This window comes from Sturnira hondurensis, unplaced genomic scaffold, assembly GCF_014824575.4.
Source record: "Sturnira hondurensis isolate 20B ecotype Veracruz unplaced genomic scaffold, ASM1482457v3 Scaffold0000880, whole genome shotgun sequence".
Taxonomy (NCBI): domain Eukaryota; kingdom Metazoa; phylum Chordata; class Mammalia; order Chiroptera; family Phyllostomidae; genus Sturnira; species Sturnira hondurensis.
The window spans coordinates 10052420-10073420 of NW_028073511.1; the positions used below are offsets into that span (position 1 = coordinate 10052420).

At 37.9% G+C, this 21001-nt stretch overlaps 1 protein-coding gene across 1 annotated transcript; it reads right to left on the reverse strand.

Moving 5' to 3' along the window:
- Positions 1–14634: 14634 nt before the first annotated feature.
- On the reverse strand, positions 14635–19889 carry LOC118994020 (beta-defensin 110-like). Its single transcript, XM_037056545.1, has 2 exons — positions 19821–19889; positions 14635–14775 (listed from the first exon to the last, which is right to left on the reverse strand). The coding sequence occupies exons 1-2, from the start codon at positions 19887–19889 to the stop codon at positions 14635–14637; spliced, it is 210 nt and encodes a 69-aa protein (XP_036912440.1).
- Positions 19890–21001: the final 1112 nt, after the last annotated feature.

Below are 21001 nucleotides of genomic sequence, written 5' to 3' on the forward strand. Positions count from 1 at the left end.
TCATCTCACAATGCTTGTACACTTTAAAGGACATACATCCCCCAATAATGTTGCCATCGAATGCACAGACAACAAAACCAGCTACTCCCATGTGAAAACTTCAGGTTAGTTGAGAGATGAATATAAATGCTTGAAAGAGGAAAGTGGGGGGGATGAAGAGGGAGGGAAGAAGGGAAAAGAATCACACTGATTAGTAGATGAATGCAGCTCTAATGCATTGCTAAAGCAGTGTTTCTTGAACTCCTAATGTGCATGTGAGTCAGCTGAGTTCTTGTTAAAATGTGGATTCTAATTTATTAGGTATGAGGCAGGGCTGAAATGCTCCGTGTCTTATAAGCTCTCTTGTGGCATAAATGCTCTTTGTCTGTGGAGCATATGTGAGTGCTGGGGCCTTAGAGCACATCATTTAAGCTGGCATTTTCTGCTTCCCAGTTCTACTCGTCCTCTCAAGGGTGCAGTCACGTGCAGAGGAGTCCCCCCCAAAAGTGTCAGTAAGGTGAGGAGCAGTTCAGCGGGGGTAAAATCCATTAGAGAAGGATATAAACCTTTTCAGTGATTTTTCCCCTAAAATATACAAAGGAAAAGGAAAAGAATATGTATTAAAGAAGAATATTACCAGTAAAAATAAAGCAGCAATATACAATAAATTCAGGTTTGTATTTCAGGTTAGAGTTTAAGATAGAAAAAGGTAAAGAATCACTGTTCTGCCCACAATCTCAGGGCTAGCAGTCACGTCACTCCTCCTACACTCTGTCAGTCTTACTGTTCTTCGTCGCAGGTTTAGCTCTGTCCTGCTCTGTTAATCTTGGATTTTTTTATCCACGACGTACTTGGATTATACACAATCATCTGGACAAAACTTCAAGAATGAACTTCTGTAACTTTTGAGGAAAAATTCCAATAAATATGTTATTTGCAGATATGTGTGACAGAAAGAAAGAAAACATTAGAAATAACAACCCTGTGGCTGGTGAGGTTTTCTAAAGGTAGAAGCAATGAGGTTACATACAAGCCAATTGCTTTTTATTTAAAACTTCTGATATTTATAGCAATAGTGATCATTATTATCTCTCTCTCTGCTACGTTATCAGGACCAGACATCTCTGAGGTTTGTGTTTTGTCTTAGAAGTATGATTTGGCCTAATGACATGAAGTCTCAAGCATAAATGTGGAAAAGAAATCTATTTAAAAACCACAATATGTACGTGAAACAGTTCTGAAAAAGATAAAAAGGGAGTATATACCTTGAATTTTCTTCTCATCTGATACTTTAACCAGAAGTCAAACAATTATAATCAATATTCTTTCCTATTTGTTTTTGTAATAATTAAATATCATCATCTACATAATTTGCACCCAAACTTTGAAAGATTATATGACTTGGCCTTTGAACTGGTATTTTTCGGCTCTGAGTGTGTGATGCCTGCTATTGATTTTGTCAGGATTGAATGCAATATCTGATAAGTATAGGCTATCTGCCAACACACACACGTGTACACAAACACACAAAGACACGGAGAAATGTCATCAAGAGATTTTCTCCATTCTGGTCTGATTTATTATTTCCAATAAAGAGTGAATTGCTCAATATAACTAAAGAAAAAAAGAGAATTTATTGTAAGTCTAAAAAAGATGTCAAATGTAAGTTCAACAAAAGCTGATTTTGAATAGAGGCAGCTGGAATGTGGGACTGTAACTCACTTCAGCTCTTTTCCTACCCTGGCTTCTCACTTCTGCTGGTTCATCTGGTCCGCATCTTCTGTCTCACAATCAGCTTCCTATACCCTCGTGCACATGGACCATCATATCATCCCCAACCTGACTTGACAGAAACACTCACTCATATGTTCAACACTGGTTGGAATATCTTTATTTTTTTTTTGGCTCTGGCTAGGTAGCTTGTCTGGTTAGAGTTTCCTCCCAATACACCAAGGTTGCAGGTTTGATCACCAGTCAGAGAAAATAAAAGAATCAACCAACATATGCATAAATAAATGGAATAGCAAATGAATCTCCTCTCTTTCTCTCTCTCAAATCAATTGACCAATAATTTTTAAAAAAAACAATGCATTTCCTCTGAAATATATAGTGTATATTTTTAGCCAGATAAAAAATACACCATCACATTAATGAAACAAAAATATGTCTAATGACAAGTAGGTGATTAAAATTTGATTTAACCTAAGTATTGCTTTTACACTGATTTATTGACATATGAGGTCTGCCCAGAAGGTATCCAGACATGTAACATGAAAAATAGAGACATTTATTGAAGAAGATACAAGAAACATTGTACATAGAACATGATGCCTCAGTCCCCTTCAAAGTAGGCACCTTGGGACTTCACTCAGTTCTTGAATTCACCATCAGCTGCCCCCATTGTATTTTCCTGAATCTCACTGATGGTCTGAAATCTCTTCCTTTTCAAAGGTTATTTTAGTTCTGGGGAAAGTCAGCACTGGGTACCAAATCTAGGCTATAGAGGGGCTGAGTCACCTGGGTGACTTGTTTTGTCAAAAAACTCTGCATAAGAAATGAAGTATGAGAGGGAGTGTTGTCATGATGAAGCTGTCAGTCACCAGTTGCCCATAGCTACAGCCTTCTGGATCATATGAATAGTTTCCACAGAGGAAATTTTCAAGCTTAATGCAATATTTGGTGCAGATTTGTTGCTCTGCTTGCTCAATCATTTTGAATACGACAACAACACAGTGCACACATTCACTCAATGGCGTCTACTGCCCCCACTGCCTAGTACAGTGAAGTTGTGATTGCTCACACATGTGCATTTCAGTCCACTCTCCTTGGCTGCCAGGTTACATTCATGTTGTGCAAACTGTTCTTGTTATATTAACAATGGCTGGACTTTTTTTTGGAGACTTTGTATGCCAGGTACTGTGCTACAAACCGGAAAACTAGGTGTTGCTACCTTCTCCATTTCATATAGAAGGAACCAAAACTTAGACAAGTAAAGTAATTGCTCAAGGTTACACAGCTAATAAAAAAATCAGATTGAACTATCCCTGGACCATCTGATCCCAGGCAGTATAACAGTAACACCCTGGTCTTAGACACTTTAGCTAATATCTCTCTATGTCAATGCATCTAAAACAAGACAGAGTCCATCAAAACCTATATACTTGGAGGTGAAAGTATAGAAGAAGCAAAGCCACATGAAACAAAAACTAATTGTGCCTGTCAAGTAACTTTTCTGAGGAAAGTAGCTTTCTAAGAATATGTGTATGTTGATGTGAATATTGTTCCTTCCAGGGAGCTGTAAACTTATTTTGTATATGAAAGTATCAGGTCTTCATTCTGATGCTACTTAACATTTAAACTCCGCTCTAACTCCAACTGTTCTTATTTTTTGTTCAGAAAGAAACTTTTCATAACTTGGCTTCCCATGTAAATTGCCCAAAGGGAAAGTACATACTTATCAAGCCAGTACATATAATTAATATACCTAAGAATATGATTTCTTATAATAGCTATGGAATTGGCTTCCTGTGCTAAACAAAGTAGACTCAAATTGCCTCTGAGAGAACCATGGCGAAGTTGTATAAGGTAATAGTTGAAGGTTTCTGTGGAATCCGCTTTCATGACAACAGACCCAGCTTGGCAGCCAGTCAGAGATTTACTAAAATACTTGGCGTGGGTCTATGTTTTGCCTTCTGGCACAGTGAAGCTCTTTTGGTTATCATGCAACTTGTCTAGGGTATTATTAGGAAAAATCAACAAGTGTAGGGAAGGAGAAAGTAGAGATTAAAAAAAGAGAGGAATTGTCCTGGCTGGTGTAGCTCAGTGGATTGAGCGCAGGCCTGCTAACGTGAGAGTTGCTGGTTAGATTCCCAGCCCCGGGTGTGGACCAGGTCCCCAGTTGGGGGTGTGTGAGGGGCAACCACACAATGAAGTTTCTCTCCTTTTTTCCTCCTTCCTTCCCCTTCTCTCTAAAAATAAATAAAAAAATCTTTCAAAAAATAAGAAAAAGAGGAGTTTTTGAGCATTATAGCTCAGTCATAGCTATTGAGTTGCTACCAGGAAGAGAAAGAAATATTGTTCCTCTTTTCTTTTCCTTTTTTAATTTTTATTTTCCAATTTAAGTTCACTTTTTCTTTTGTAATAATTGAAATAATCACACTTACCAAACTTTGACCTGACCCTAGGCAGTCCTGTGTATTTATAGCTGTGTATGTTTGCACACAGAGGAGTGGAAGGGTGGATATCGCGTGCTTTCTGTCACCCTGCCCCCTTCTTATGACAAAGGGAACGTTTTTATTTTGTCTGGAATATAAATATCTAAATATATTACATTATACATTGGCTTGTACCGTATTCTTTAGAGCACTTAATCCAACCTCTTCTTTACTTATAAATTAATAAATTAGTCCTCAAGTTCCTAAACTAAATGATGTGGAAATGTAAGTACAGATGTTTCCCTTAGAAGTGATTTTTAAAGTGGAATCACAAATCTGAAAAAGGCAACACCCTGGAGACAGGAAAAGAACCAGTTGTTGCCGTGAGAAGGAGGAATGAATAGGTGGAGCACAGAGGATTTTTAGGGCAGTGGAACTATTCTGTATGATATTACAATGGCAAATACGTGTCATCATACATTGGTCAAGACCCACAGAATGTTCGACTCCATGACCAAACCCTAAGGTAAACTATGGACTTTGGGTGATAGTCATGTGCCAGTGTAGATTAACAGATTGCAGCAAATATACCCCTGTGTTGAGGGATGTTGATAATGGGATTACTGTGCAGGTATGTGATTAAGGAGTAAACGGGAACTTTCTGAATTTTTGCTCAATTTTGCTGTGAACCTAGGTCTAAAAAGTAAATTCTATTTTTAAAAAAAATGGAATCACAAATAAATATTAGTTAAAACAATGAACAATTGTAAAGAAAATCATGTTTTCTATTTCCTTATTTATTTATTTATATTTTATTTCTTTATCTTTAGAGGGGAAGGGAAGGAGAGAGAGAGAGAGAGAGATATCAATGTATGGTTGCCTCTCATGCATCCCCTGCTGCAAACTGGCCTGTAACCCAGGCATGTGCCCTGACTGGGAATCAAACCGTGATCATGTGGTTCGCAGGCCTGTGCTCAACCCACTGAGCTACCCCAGCCAGAGCCTTATTTCCTTATTTTAAAAATGAGAAAACTAAAGCTCAGAGAATATAAAAAATTACTTTTTCCAAGTTACCATGATTTAAATAGCAATATCTCAGAAGTGTTTTTAATTGTTACACACCCTCATATAATCCTGTAATAAATGAGGTGTAGAGCAGGGGTCCCTGAGAAATTTCCCCGAAGCCCAGGATTGGGGGAAGGGGCTGATATAGCAGTTAAGATACTTTCTGTAACAATGGCAAGTTAAAAGCTATGCTATGCCCTAGGACAAAGGCATACTGACTTTCAGAATTCAGAGTGACTGGTAACATAGGCGGGGAGGAGATTTATACAACACTTGTGGGAGTGCAGGGAGGCAGAGTCTCCCATTTCACAGGGTACTCTTGCCCTGACTAAAGATGGCAGCTGCAAGAAGATAAAAAAAAAAAAACGTGGGGGAACTGGAAAAAGTAGCTCCTTGTAGGAGGGGCCAGCTGTAAGGTCCTGTAGGGAGCTCCTGGTCGGCATTTAAATCACGGGTGGGCAGAGAGAGAGGGGCCGGTCCTCCATGGGGCAGTGAGGAAGCAAGAAGCCATGCTGGCTGATAGTTTTCCGCCCTGCAGCGGGGTGAAGTAAGAAAGAGGCAGCTCTGAGGAGATGCAACCATGTAGGCTGCAGTGTAGAAAGGAGGCATTGCTGGTCTATAATGAGAAAGAGCCGGAGTAAGAAAGAGGAGACCTGCTGGACAACCTGCCTGGAGAACATGGCGGCAGAGCTGATGGAGCTAGGAATGGTAGGAACCTGCCTAACCAAGCACAGATCCCTGAGAGGTGCTTGGAGCTGAGCTGACATTTGCATAGGAGTGCTGACTTTTCTTCTCTGAAGGATGTACGGAGAGGACACTTTCTTGGGACGTGTGCCTTCTCTCGACTTCACCATGATCCAGGGTAAGGTGGCACATGCTTCCTGGACCACTACGTGGAGGCTAAAGACAACATACCCCAGATCCTGAAGGCGAGAGCTGCTGCAAGACAATGGCAACTCTGAAACCCACCAGTGTACTTTCCAGAGGGGATGGAGACCTTTTTGCACAGCCAATTTAAGAACAGATAAAGCTGTGGGGAACTAATGGGCATGGTTTTGGTTTGTATCCTGGTGGGGAGCCAGTGAAGTGCTGGTTCTTGCCGGAGAGCAGTGCTCTCAGCAGGAGAGGTCTTAGCCTCCCTGAGGTTGGAATCCTGAAAATAAGAACCTGTTTCCCTCAACACTAATTGTTGGGTCATGCACCAAGGCGCCATGTGTATGGGACCCAGTCTGCTCAGGTACAATCCTCCAACACCGTTCAAATGGAATCTCTGAGTTATAAGTTATGTCTAAAAGTAATAAACACCTAACTCAAAGTAGCTCAAGTGTTGATGTGGACTTCAGTCAATCTCATGCAAAACCAACTAAGCCAAACAAAAGGAGAAATGAACTGTGGGACTTGCCCTAGGAAAGACTGCAATGGAACTCACTCCCGGTGATAGTCTTTTCCAGTAACTCTCATGTATATTCAGGGGTTGTAAAAGTAGGTTTACAGTTGTGAGTAAAGGAAGCAGAGTTTATTCTTGTATTATTATTTAGTTGTATTACTATCAACCTGCGTTTGCCCAACCCTGTGCTTATTTGTGTATTAGCTTCACATGGTCTTCCTGTAACATATCAGAGAGTGAGGCTATGGGAAAGGTGTTGTCTGATTGATAGAAGCACCAAACCAACTTTAAAATGGCAGTGTAAATAGAGATGAAGGTGTTAACAATTTCAGGTAAATATTGGTGTGGGCGTATGTGTGTGTGTTTTGTACCACAGTTGTTAGAAGCTGAACTTTTAATGTTGTTGTAAGAGCGAGAATTACAAGAATTGACCTCCCAACTAAAACCTGAGGCTAGAATGTTGGGAGAAATTCCCCGCAAAGGGAAAGCATAACGTGGACATAGTAGTACCAGAGAACTTATAAATACAACGGGTAAGTAAATATATGTCTATACCCAGTAGGAAGGAGTCATTGTCCTCATTTTACATATGCAGAAAAGAGAAAATTGATATGCATGTGTCTTTCTACACATCAGCTTTTTCTGCCTCTGCATTACTTTTTTAACATATTTCACTTATTTGTTTTTAGAGAGAGTGGAAAGGAGGAAGAAAAAGAAGTAGAGAAACATTGATGAACCATTAACCCAGACATGTGCCCTGTGGGGAACCAAACCTGTGACCTTTTGGTTCACAGGCCAGTGCTCAATCCACTAAGCTATACCAGCCAAAGCTGCATTACTTTCAATAAATTCTTATGAATTCTTTTATTTTCATATTTGCTTGAGGGCAGAGAGATGTAGACTAAGTAAGAAAGAAATCTTGATTTTTAAAGTTGTGTGTGAAAGATAAAGAACAATTCTAACCTCGGAGTTCTAGCTCTCTATTATGTTTCTTATCCTCTCTACTGTTCTCTCAATTAAATGAACATTGTATCATAAATGTACCTGAGAAGTGAAAGTAATATGAGAAATGACTAAAGTCAATGGCTTCAGGTAAATTCTGCAAGGGAAGAGAGTCTAGAACTGCCTACTGAAATCTGAATCTCATTAATTAAGCCAAAACCAAGGAAAAAATTGTCTTCAGTGATATGTAAATTTTAAACATTTTTGCACCAAGAGGAGAATCTCTTATTTCCTTATAATTTCATTTACCTTATGTACAAAATATGTATAAAATTAAATTCCCAGGTAAATTTTTAAAATTTGTGGTTAAAAACCTGCTCAGAAAATAAACTCGATTCCCAGATATTACCAGAAAATTCTACTGAACATTTAATGAAGAAAAATATGAACTTAGCATAAATTCTTTCAGAATATAAATAATACATAATGTATAAATGATAATACATTACGACCAAATTGTTTATCAGAAATGTAGATTGATCGTCTACTTAAAAATAAATCAATATGATTCACCACATTAACTGAATAAAAAAAGAAATATATAAAGTCATCTTGATAGATACTAATTTTCACAAAGTCCAAAAGTCATTCCTGACAAAATGTCACAGAAAATGAAAAACAGAAGTATTTACTCAGCCTGATAACATTATCTAAAACAAAACAACAGTTAACTGTATATTGGCTGATGAGTCTGAATGTTTTCTCCCTAAGGGGAGGAACCAGGCAAACAAGGATGCTTTCAGAGCTTCTATTCAACATTGTCCTGAAGGGCAATAAAGTTTAGAAAAAGACATCCAGATTGCAACAGAAAAAGAACTGTATTTATTTGCCAACTATATCATGAAATATTTACAGAACACTATGGTATACATAGAAAAGTGACTAAAACAAATAAGTGAGCTTAGTAAGTTTGTAGGATTAACATGCAAAAAGCAACTGTATTTTTACATGATAGAAAGGGAAACAAAAATTTTAAAATAAAATATTATTAAAATAGCATCAGAAATATGAAGAAGGGATAAATCTGACAATTGATGTATTAAGACTTGTACCCTGAAAAGTACATAACATGACTCAGAAAAATTTCAAAAGACCTAAATAAATAGAAATTATAGCATATTCATGGACTAGAGGATTCCGTTTTGGAGATACCAATTCTTTCCAAATTGATTTACAGATCCAATACAATACAATTTACAGTTCTAAAACGATGGAGTATTGTCAAATATATGGAGGAACTGCAACTCTCTTACCTAACAGTGGGAGTACAAAATCTCATAGACACTCTGGAAAAGAGCTAGTAGTTTCTTTAAAAATTAAATACCTATCTCCTACATGACTCAGCCATTCTATTCATATGTATTTACCCAGGAGATTTAAAAGCAAATGTAGGTTCACGTATGGAGTTTATAGGAATGTTCACACCACTTTAACTACAAGAGCCAATATCTTGAAACGAGACAGGTTTGCATCAAGAGATGAATGGACATTGTGGTGTATTCATACAATAGATTGTGGTACATTGTGGTGTATTCATACAATAGATTACTTTTCAGCAACAAAACAGAATAAAATATCAATACAACAGTGCAGATAAAGTTGAAAATAACCATGTTAAGCAAATTTAATCAGATTTCCAAAGTACCTACTGTACTAAGACCAATGTAACAAAAAAAAGCAAGTAGATCAATGGCTACCAGGGTAATGAAGAGAAAAAAAGGAATAGGAGGGATGGAATGCAGAGAGGCACAAAGAAACTCTTAGGGGTCATTGTCAAGTTCACTATTTTTATTTTGGTGTTGGTTTCATGGGCACATAATAAAGCAAAACATCAAACTATCAGCTAAACATGAGCATTTTATTTTGTTTTTTTAAAGGTTTTATTTATTTACTTATTTTTAGAGAGAGTGGAAGGGAGGGAGAGAAAAAGGGAAAGAAACATCAATGTGTGGTTGCCTCTCGCAAGTTCCCTACTGGGGACCTGGCCTGCAACCCAGGCGTGTGCCCTGACTGGGAATCCAACCTGATTCTTTGGTTTGCAGGCTGGCACTCAGTCCAGGGAGCCACATCAGCTAGGGCTTGAGCATTTTATTTTATGTCAAATATACTTCAATAAAGATGTTTAAAACATTTTAAAAATACAAGAAACTTAAATTTTTGAATATACAAAAAATTTACTGCCACTAAGAGATTTAATTAAAAAGCATATATACTAAATATCCAATAAGCTAAAAATCAATGGGAGTTAACAAAGTAAGAGAAGCTCAATACCATCAGCAATAGGACATGTGTTTAAGAACATACAAAATGATCTAAAGAACCTTGGCTACCAGCATTTTTCATGAGCTTTTTTACTAACATGTCTTAGTTATCGAGGACAACTAAGCCGGCAAAGACAAGCAGAAAATTCAAGTAGAGGATTGTGCTGAAAGATCAGATCGCCCCCCCAAAATTAGCATTTATATTCTCACATTGCATTTAATTGTTATAATAATTTATATAACTGTATGTTCGCTTTATCCAAAACTCCACATTTTCCAAAGGGAGATGTTTTATATTATTTAGCATTATCTATGACCACTCCTCCTGAAGATGCTTCTTCTAATTCTAACCTTATTTCACTTATAAGTCATTGAAAACTTTATGTGATCTTATTTTTCCATGTTATGCTCTAAAATATGAGTATTGTTTTAAGGTAGGGTCTTTGGCTCTTCTTTATTTAACCATGTATCCGCCTAGCCATACACACATTCAAGAACATGTATTAAGTGTCTGTCTTTGTCAGTCTCTGTGCCAGGTCCTCGTGTTACTGAACAAAGGGTCCGAGGGGGGGCAATACTTGGCCCACCGAGGGATGCCAAAAACTGCTACAGAAAACAGGGGCCCCTCCCAAGGAGGATACACTAATATCTATAGGGCTCTTCTGTCCACCGCCAATCGGAAAGACGTCTCTCAATGCCAGAGATTTGTGAAAAGGAAACAAAATGTTTATTTAGTGCTATTCAGGCCTAATGCCTTCCTTGAAATATTAAAGTCTTTAAGGGTATACACCTACACACACACACACACACAGCTCTCCCTTCTCCCACTGTCCCAACTCCGGGTACCGTAAATCAGGAAAAGAGCACACGTCTGTTTTTCAGGTCGCTGGCACGTGAGCTGTGTCGCCTGCCTGTCCAGGCAGGATCTCCAAGTAATCCAAAGTCATGCAGCACCTTCCACTGGCAAGAGTTCTTTGTACCAAGTCCTAGTCAAAGTTTCTCCTGGTTTCCAGGCCACTCAGCCAAAGGGAGCACGCCAAAGCCATGTGGGCCTCTTCTACCAAAGCCGCGTCTTTCTTCTTCACCTGGCCGCAGGGATCTCCATTCTGGCAAAGCTGGGTGGTCTTCCCTTTCACCTGGCCAAGAGGGGGTCTGCACTCTGCTGAAACCGCGTGGCTCTCTCTCCTAATGGCTACAGGGGTCTACATCTTTCCAAAACAGCGTGGCTCTCCCCCTCACCTGGCCAAGAGGGGGTCCTCACTCTGCTAAAGCCACATGCCTCTCTCGCAGGCCCTCTCTCTGAGAAGCAGCCCCAGTTCCAGCCTGGGTAGCTGCCCCTCACTTCTCCCTGGCCCAAAGCTTGGCCACAGCTATTTAACATATCTATGAAACCAGTTAAAGGTTATAGATATGTTAAATACCACTCCAGAGGTTAGCTGCAAAACTGTTGCTATGCAAAACAGCTCTCAATGGCCCTGCTCCATTCATCCCTTCCCCCAACTGACACCTGGGGGGGGGGGGCGGTGAGGATATCTTAATATTTCCTCCAATATTCCTGTACACTTTGAGTTCTGGACACCATTCTAAATCTTTTCTGGGCGCCCCCTTGGCTGCACCCTGTATCACTCGGGATACCTTATCAAAACACACATAGTTGTCCTTTCCTTCAAATGTCATCTTTTACCTATGGTCTTCCCTGGTGACTCTTAGAAAATTATTATAGAAAACCACTGCCTTCTCACAACGTTCAAGTACACCTCATAAGGTATTTTCAGCATTCTGCCATCAAGGGAATTTCTCTAAATAATATCTTTAGTCTGGTTGACATCAGAACAATATTGGAAAGGATGTGTCTTAATTAAAACCTTCAAGCCCACAATTCCAATTTCTGTCATTGTATTTGTCAGATCAGAAAATTGCACGAGGCAGAATTACGCAGTCCAAGCTTTTTTATTCAAGGCTACTGCGATAGAAAAGAGAGACCGAGCTCAATTCAAATGAAACAAAAGGGTGGAGGTTTTTTAAGCTCTAGGATGAGCCAACGGAAAAGCCATGAACGACAGTAGGGGAGGAGGTTGATCAGCAAGCTCCTTTTGGCACTTGGAGTTATCCCTGAGTTTGCTAATGTGTTTCTCTGTAATTAGCCCATTAGTGTTTGGTAATTGGCACCCACTGAAGTAAGGTTCTTAGCCGCCCACAGAGACTGAGAGATGGGAGTGCTGTCCTTTGAAATGTACAAAAGCCCACAATTCCAATTTCAAAGGGAATGTACATTTCCAATGTACATTTCAAAGGGATTGTTCTCTAGTCCTTGAGAAAAACATTTCTTGTTTTGTAAAACTGACTTGAGAAGGGGAGATTTGAATATGTTTCAAAGGAACAGAGAAAGAATTTACAACTGCAAGTTTTCTAAAGTGAATTTGGTAAGGAAAGTGAAGTCTGGGGCCTATACAGTCAGGAGGAAATTACCCGAAGTTCAGTCAAAGTTCAGGGGGGCATTTGGGCTGTCTTAGTCAAATTTCTCCAGGAGACTGTTACATCATTCTTGAAATCAACAAGAAAACCAAGACTGCCCTTTCAATACAACACAATGATATCTTGTGTCCAAAGTATGTGAGAGAGTTAAAAGAAATGGGTTATTAGCACTTATCTTCACCAGTTCTCAATATTTTGGGTCTTAAAATTCTTGTGATGAAGTAAAGGGAGAGTGAGCAGGGAAGGGGAGGGTTTGGGAGAGGGCAGCAGATTATTTCTATAAAAGTTTCTACACAAAGAAAATTTAAAAATAGTTTTATTGCCAACTTCCCTTCATATAACAACTCTCCATGTAAGATTAAATTGAGCTTTTATTCAGGAATTTTTATGTCCCAGAACACTACAAGATAAGAGGTAAGAACAACTGAGAAAACAGAAAAAAAGACATACTGGGTTTATTTTTACTTACTTTAGGTCAAGCAACACCTATTGACTAACCAACAGGCAAGAATGAATTCTAATTTCTTTATCTAAAATATTCTCTTCATGTTTTTCTTTTGCCCATATCTTCTCCAAAGAAAGAAATATGTTACTTGACATATTTTTTCTGCTACATGAGTATGTTTTTATCCATAATGTCAAGGGGTCTTTGAAAGTTCTGTCCAAGTTCACTAAAGAATTAAAAGACCACGATTTTGCTTCAGAATTCAATAGTTAAGAGCATTTTTAGGCAACAGTTAGCATATTTTTCAGTGCATTATAATTATATGGAGGGCACTACCTTAAAGAGTTATTGATTGAGTAAGTCTAAACCCCAAGCACCTGATTTCTACAAGTTCTCAGGCGGTGGTGCTAAGACTGATGCTTCAAGAATCACATCTCACTCCTGGAAGTTTCACCGATTTTTTTTTTTGTATAAGGTCAGCAAATGTACTCTGTAGAGAGTGAATTTGCCTGTCTTTACCAACCAAGATGCAAAATTAAGGATGTTATGTACAGACTTAAGTAAGAGAGAGAAAACAACTTTCTACAAATTTTTATTTAATTTATGAAAATGATTAAGAAATAATAACTGGTTATGAAAGTTCTAAATTGCTGGGACAAGAACACCTACTACTGAGTTTCCCTGTGGGATTTTTTTTTTTAAATAAAAGATTGCATGGATTAAAAAATCCCTCTTTCTCTTAATTCTGGTTACTAATCCTTTCCCCGTGTGTGTCATAAAAAACACTTAACTGCCCTATTGAGAGAATGATTACACCATGTCATCTCTAATTGTCCTCTCACAGGAATTGGTTAAAGGCATACAGAAAGAACATTAGGCACAGCAAGATTGAATCTTCTCCTTTGAAAGGGAGAAAAGATGCATTTTCTTTTAGGGAAGAATTAGGCTACATATATAGAAAGATTTTGATGTGGAACAAGGGGATCTATGAAGTAAACCCTGATTATCATATTAAAGTAGCAATACGGTCACATGTATACGTAAAGAGGAAGCTCAGCAACTCAGATAAGTATAGGATGAATGCCTAGATGCAAAATGATCATAAGGAGGTTATAAGCGCCATTATGAAATCAGAAAAGACACCGGCATTCATGCCGCCTGTCACACACCAAACCCACTAAGTAGAGGCAGGGGTTGAATCTTTATACGGGAGCTTTATTCAGATGGCCTGCAATCTGAGAAGATGGCTGGTTCCTACCCTAATGGACCATCTTAAATTTCCTTCCAAGCTAGCCTTTTTATAACAGAAAACAAAGAGTGATGAGGGGTTTTGAAATTCAGGGAAAATTAGGTAAAAGAAAACTGTAGTATTCACGCCCTGGGCAGGTAGCTGTTCCCAGGGGCGTATAGTCCTCTGTCTTTCCCTGGAACACAATGGCTGGATTGCTTCCACTCGTCCCCAGGCAGTAATCTTTAGCTGTGCCCCAGGATGTCAGCTGTTTGGGGTGGGGGCAGGATGGGCCTTACCTGTAGTTTCTGAAGCAAAAGCTTTAACATATGCATTACTTACGAGGCTTATAACTATTTACCTCAAACTAAAATTTTCCAACTCTTGAGTCCCTTATCAATTAGAGTCTGTTTCCTTGCTTAATTATCATGTTCATCCATCTGAAATAAAAAGAAAGTGATCAGTCAATGAATAAAGAGTGAAATTATTTTTATCTATGTAAACAGTGATATTTAGGATTTAAAAGAGCACATTTCCAGTAAATACATTAAACATTTTCTTTTTACCCACCTTTGAGTTAAGAAAATGTATTTCGGCTCCAAACTGGGCTGCTCAACAGTACTTCTTCTATCCAGAGTTTATATGCAGCACTGATTTCTCCATTTAATGCAGTATCCGTAATCATACTCATCGTCATCACAAAACGGTTTACATATTCCTTTCACTTTTTCGCATCTCTCAAATCTATACTTTGGCTCAAAGTTACTTCCGGCTGCAATCAAGAAAAATAAAGTCACCAGTACAGTTTTTCATTTGGGGATCTTCTTACTGAGGGGAGAAAAATCTTTGTTCTAAGTCATAAGATCATGTTTGCGGAAGATGGAGATTCTGGGGTGTCAGATTGTTTTATAACATACTTTATCATTTGTTTCAGCAGGTGACCAAGCCACAGTTTATTTCCAAAAAATGTATGTCCTTATCTTATATCTCACATCAGTAATGAACTTCAGTTGACTCCCAGAGCCTCTTGCCTTCCCATCTTTTTTTCTTACTTTATTAAGACCAGTTTTACTCACACATGTCTTCATAAAGATGATGCTTATAATATTTAAAACATAGCAGTTTTCATTTGCACGTGTTCTCAGTGTTTTAAATCTACTCCTATTGCCTCTTTATAGAATCATTTGTTCAGTGCTTTCTTCTCCATTCCAGGTGTCCCTCTTAACTGAAATAACCTTTCATTTACTAGAACAAATGAATATGCCCCTTTTGCCAGCCTGAAAGTAATGGATGAATAATGTAATATAACATAATTTATACTAAATTATATGTATTTTCTTAAACATTTGTTATACTTTTATTCTTACAGCCTAAATATAAACCCTTAAATGTTGGTTAGGATTCATTCTGACTCTGCTCTTCTACATGGTATAGCCCAACAGTTATAACATAGTAGGCATGAAGATAGTCACTCACAGAGTAATTTACTGAGGACACGAAAACAATTTAGGTAGACTGATACACATAGAAACACAGTTCTGTTATAAATTAAATATTTAGTAAAAAAGAGCCGAATGTTAGTCTTCTAGTCTGTTGTGAATCACCTGAGATAATGCAAAGATGCATGTTCTGAGACTCCAAACTCACAGCTTTGTTTCTATACATTAATCTATGATAAACGAAAGCAAATTTTTTTGTTACTTTAAGATTTTATTTTTCTTAATGATTCAATTGCAACCAATTCAGAGATTTGAAGTCAGGATTATTTATTTGCTCCCAAATGTTATCATAGTCCTGATGTATCTTGGATAAAGTCATTCCACCTAGCTACAGGATAGAATAAACACAGCTATCACAAATATATTTTGAATATTAAATTTTGCATGTGTCAGGAAAAATAAAGAGAAATAATTTCATTAAAATGTGGAGAATGAATTAAATTATATTAAGATTAAAATTATATAATATCAACTCATAGAACCTAATTGCCTACCTCATACCCAATCGAAATTCAGGATGATTTCAATTCCATATGTCAGGTGTTTATCTGAGTACCTAATTTTCTCTAAGCATTAGGTTGAGAACTGAACAGAAACTTCAAACCTATAGAATGTAGAGAAGATTCAAATGTGCCTACTTTATTATTGTCAATAAGGTTAGAAGAAAAGAGAAGGAAGTTAAGCTTCAAGTGTAAGAAAGTGCCACATGGGCTCTGACGTGTGAGTGTGTGTGTCTCCTGTGGGAATGGGAAACTAATTCGCCATGACAGAGTTCCTGGCCACTGGGGAATTCCTGGCCATCGGTGAGAACTGACATAATTTAAAGTAAGGAAGAGGGTGATGTATTATTCCACTTAATTAAAAAAAAAAACTTTTGCTGAGGTAAGTACTTTCTAAGCTAATCAACATTCCTAAGACCCTATCTTGTCAACCCACCAAATCCATGCTGATCTTTAATATGTGTTAAACTTAGAAAAGAGAACTATGTATTTATAATTACCACTGGTGAAATTAAAAATATACTAATGTCTTTCTAATTTTCTCATTATTTCAAAGGATGGGAATGTTTAAAGTCACAAAGAAATCTACAAAATGATATGATCTGGAAACAAAAAGTAAATGTAGCACAATTGGTTGTATCACATCTTAGTTATTTGCAAAAAGCATCATTTTAGAATCACAGCTATGCCATGTGAAAACTATGAGGGAAAATAACATAATCTCAGTGTTTTGTGAAAATTGGCTATGTAATATATTATAAACTGTATAATGCCACAGAAATGTCATATATGGGTACATAAGCATTAATGTGAGGTGACCAAAACTAGTTAACACATAGCACATAAAAACAAAAATGAATGTCTATTTGGAGGAAGGACACATAACATCTCTTTCATCTACTGATACCTCTTGTACATTATAAACATCACTGCTGAAATGAAACCTGTCCTAACAAATTTTTAAGTAAAGAGAAAAATGCAAACTCTAATTAGGGGCCCTGTAAGGGATATCCATTCGAGAAAGGTTCCTGGTAGTCTGGAGCAGAACGACGTGCTACAAGTGTGGTGGGGGTGTGTCTCGGACAGCAGCACATAACAAGTCCTGCGGGGACATGCATGGCTCTCTGTAAGGAAACCAGTGGTTAAATGTTCAGCAATGCCCACACATTGATTCAGTGTTAGCTTTCCCAGGCTTTGTGGGGAGTTCTCTGTCCTTCTGGGAGAATGTCTGGCATATATCTCCCCAACTCCTAGCAAATTAGCTACCTGCAGATGACTTCTTTGCCTGTCTCATCATGCTCCCTGCAAATAGAGGCAGAGAGGGTAGGTTTGGAAGATGTCTGTTTTTACTGAGTCCAATTTGAAGTCAAGGTAGGAGCAAGGCCATAGGTCAGTGGAAGTTTATATAATTTGTCTGAAAGGGTATGATCTTACAGAATCAAATATGACTAGGTTTCAATTCTATATACTGTATTCATTAGCTGTGATATAGCAAACAAATGATTTGGTTCACACTATTTCGATTTCCTCATGAGACTGAGGTTTTTGTGAACTTTTCAATTATAATGAGAAAATACGTAAACTTATTTTACAGTGTCAGGAAATAAATGTCTTCAAAGTTATTCACATATCCTTTGTTTTGACTTTCCTTTTGGATTCACACATAAAAGTGACCCTGGTGAAGCACTGGTATTAGCCTTCATGGTCTGCTCTACCGAAAGCAAAAACCTCCAGTCTTAAAGCACTAGATGCCGTTTCTGTTTGCCTTGTTCACTGACTTACTTTTTACCATGTAGCAAAGTGCTTGAAACAACACACTCAATCAATTTGCAGCTAACTGAAAAAAATGAGTGAGTGAATGAATATGTTATCACAGAATCTAAGTGTAGCCCTGGATGGTGTAGGTCATTGGATTGAATGCTGGTTTTTGTAAAATAAAGGGTTGCCAGTTCAATTCCCAGTCATGGCACATACCTGGGTTGTGAGCCAGGTCCCCAGAAGTGGGCATGCCAAAGGCAACCACACATTGATGTTTCTCTCCCTCTCTCCTTCCCTTCCCCTCTCTAAAGTAAATAAATAAAATCCTGGGGGGAAAGAGAATTTAAGTTTATGTGGTCATCAATATGAGTGATTTATAGATTTGTGGCAGATTTTTATAAACTACCCTTTAGTAACTCACTGATTTTTTCTGTTTTCACTTTTACATTAAGAGAATGCCTTCTCTCATGATCCCTACCCATGATTTAGTAAGCAACTCGGTTGTACTCAGTCCTGTGCTGAGTCGCAATGCAAAAATGAAGAAAAAAACTAAGCACCTTACCCCCAAGAGGCAGATGATGTTTGTTGGGAGGTGATGACATAGAAATGGAAGCAATACAGTATCACCTGTGGAGACAGTGCTGATATATAAATAAAAGGCCCTCACAGCACACAATAAAGGGCTGTAAAACTTCCTGGAAAACTCTATTTTACTGTTACTTCTACTACTACAGCTACTGCTACCACAGCCATTATTAAGAGCTATGCTTTAGTAAGTGTCCATTAGGTTTCAGATTCTTTACTGAGCAAATTCTTAACTGATTTAATGCTCTGATCTTTTAAGATACCTATCTCATTTCACCCATCCAAACAACTGAAGTCAAGAGCTGTTGAACAAGGTTCCAGGGGGAATAGAAGAGAACGGATTCACAGGTAGTCCTGTTGGATTCTGAATTCCTTTCCTGTGTGTTTGACCACCTCAATGAACATGTGACTTTTGGTTGCATCTTCAAAAGCCGATAGCATATTTTCAAGGGATTGAGGGGAAGCCTAAACTTTGACATGGTATTTTGAAAAACTTTGTGAACAATGAAGAATGCTGTGACTCTCAGCATGACTGAGGAGATAGGGACATGGCCTCAGCAAACACAGCAAAGTCAGGTTAGGCACACCTGGCAAAAGACCTGTAAAGCTGAGGGGTTGGATATTATCACAAATAGAGCGGAGAAGCCACAGAGCTTTTAAGCACTTTCTCAAAAGTTGTGTAGTGGAAAGGCTATGTGGTGGGTTGCTAGAACATTCTAATATGAAATAATGGGAAACATAATTAAGTTAATGGTATTTCAAAAAGAGAGAAGGAAGTGAACTTAGGATATAGTTACAAATTAGAAGCAGCCCAGTTAATGTTTGGATTTGGGGGAAAAGTGCTGGGAAGTAAATGATGTGAAGTGTTTTAGCTCTTAATACTGCGTTTTTGACAATAACAATCAGTGAAATAGAGAATAAAAACAAGGCGACAGGCTTCCACCTTTGTGAGTAAATGAGTTCTATTTTAGACATATGTCAATGAAAGAATGACTTTGGGGACCAGCCAGATAAGTAAGTTCTATGACTTGTAATAAATTCAGTTTTGTGGTTTGGGAAGGAGATTGAGGGAAAAAAAAATTGCTGACAGAAAAAATTATTGTACTAAACAAAATAACCTCAGGAAAGCATATAAAACAAGAAGAAAAAGGAGTTAGGAACAAAACACTAGAGGTCCCTGCATTGAGAAGACTATCAAAAATGGAGAACTCAACTAATAATTGTCAAACCAGTGACTAACTAAAGTGCTGTTCAGAAAAATTGAAATAGGCCTAGGGGTTTGATTTTAGAAAAAAAAAATACCATTCACAAGAAGATTTTCTTCATTGCTGTGGGTGAGTCTACCGGGGAGAAGAGTGTGTAAGAGTTGAAGTTGGAGACAATGAGTTTAGGCGGCTTTTCAAGATGTTTGGTGAAAAATAGAATAAGGCAAAACAGAAAGTAGCTTGAAGAAAAAAAATCTCTTATGAAATCGAATTCTACCTGTAGTACATCCAGAGTCATGCCATTCCTCATAGCCTTCCTTGTTGCCGCCTTGGACGGTGCTGCCATGATGTATGACCTATATTACTTCAATACCTCCTGACTCCACAAAGCACTTCAGAGAAGTGTTTTTGAAACAAAATTTAAATCATGCTTCCCCTTTGACTAAAACCCATTGGGTTTATCTCAGAATAAAAAAGGCAAGACCCTTTCTAGTTTCTAAAAACTCTGGGTGATCTGGCAACATGCCCCCTTTCCAACGCACCGCCCTCCCCAGCCACTCTCACCTCACACGCATTCCTCACAGACCTCCGTGTGCTCCCATGACCACTTTGCCCCTTTTATTATTTTTCTCAAATGGCACCTGCTCAATAAGGGCCCCCTGAAAAATTCTATTTAAAATTGCTATAGTTCACCATCATTTTGGGGTCCTTTAACTCTTTGATTTACTATTTTCTAATTTAATTTGCTTATTTATTATGTTTATGTTTGTATTTTTCTCTACATCTAAAATACGAGCTCCACAAAGGTAGAAAATATTGCCGGTTTTGGTTATTGATTTGTTCTGATCTTATGGTATGGCTAACACATGGTAAGTTCTCAATGAGTACTTACTGAATTCATGAATAATGAGAAGGGGTGTGGAATGCAGTGTCTGACGCATATACTACCAGTGTTATGAATTGACATTGATCTTCTTGGGGGCAGATCCTGTGTCTTATTCATTTTTTAACTGTATCTAATAGGATAGTACTTAAAACTCAGTTTGTGATGAATAACTATCAGTTCCTTAAAACAGGAGCTGTGGTGTTTTAATCCACAAATCCAAAACCCATGACGTTATACCTGGGAAGAGGGAAGCCATTAGTCAAATGTTGTCTGAATAAATAAATCCCTCACTGGAATTAGTTATTGTCATTGCCCTAAAACATTAAGGTAAAATAAATCTTGAAATGGGTTGGGTTTGAATATTTGGAATCTGGTTGAATTCTAATTCTTTTCCTCCTAGTCCTGTGCTGGGTTTGGTGGTGACAAACCTCATTTCAACATAATACTTTTAATGGATTCAAGTGTGTATTGTGTAAATAACAATAAAACACTGTGTCCAATACTTGGTGGTATTAGTTCATCAAGGTCAATGCTAATTGAGACTTACAGAAAACTAAAAGCTAAAGGAAATA

Excerpts from the sequence above, each read along its gene's own strand:
- LOC118994020 (XM_037056545.1), bottom strand. The coding sequence starts at position 19,889 with ATGGCAGCACCGTCCAAGGCGGCAACAAGGAAGGCTATGAGGAATGGC. Across the intron at positions 14,776-19,820 it reads TGACTCTGGATGTACTACAG|ATTGCAGCCGGAAGTAACTT; the intron begins GTAGAATTCGAT and ends TTATTTTTCTTG.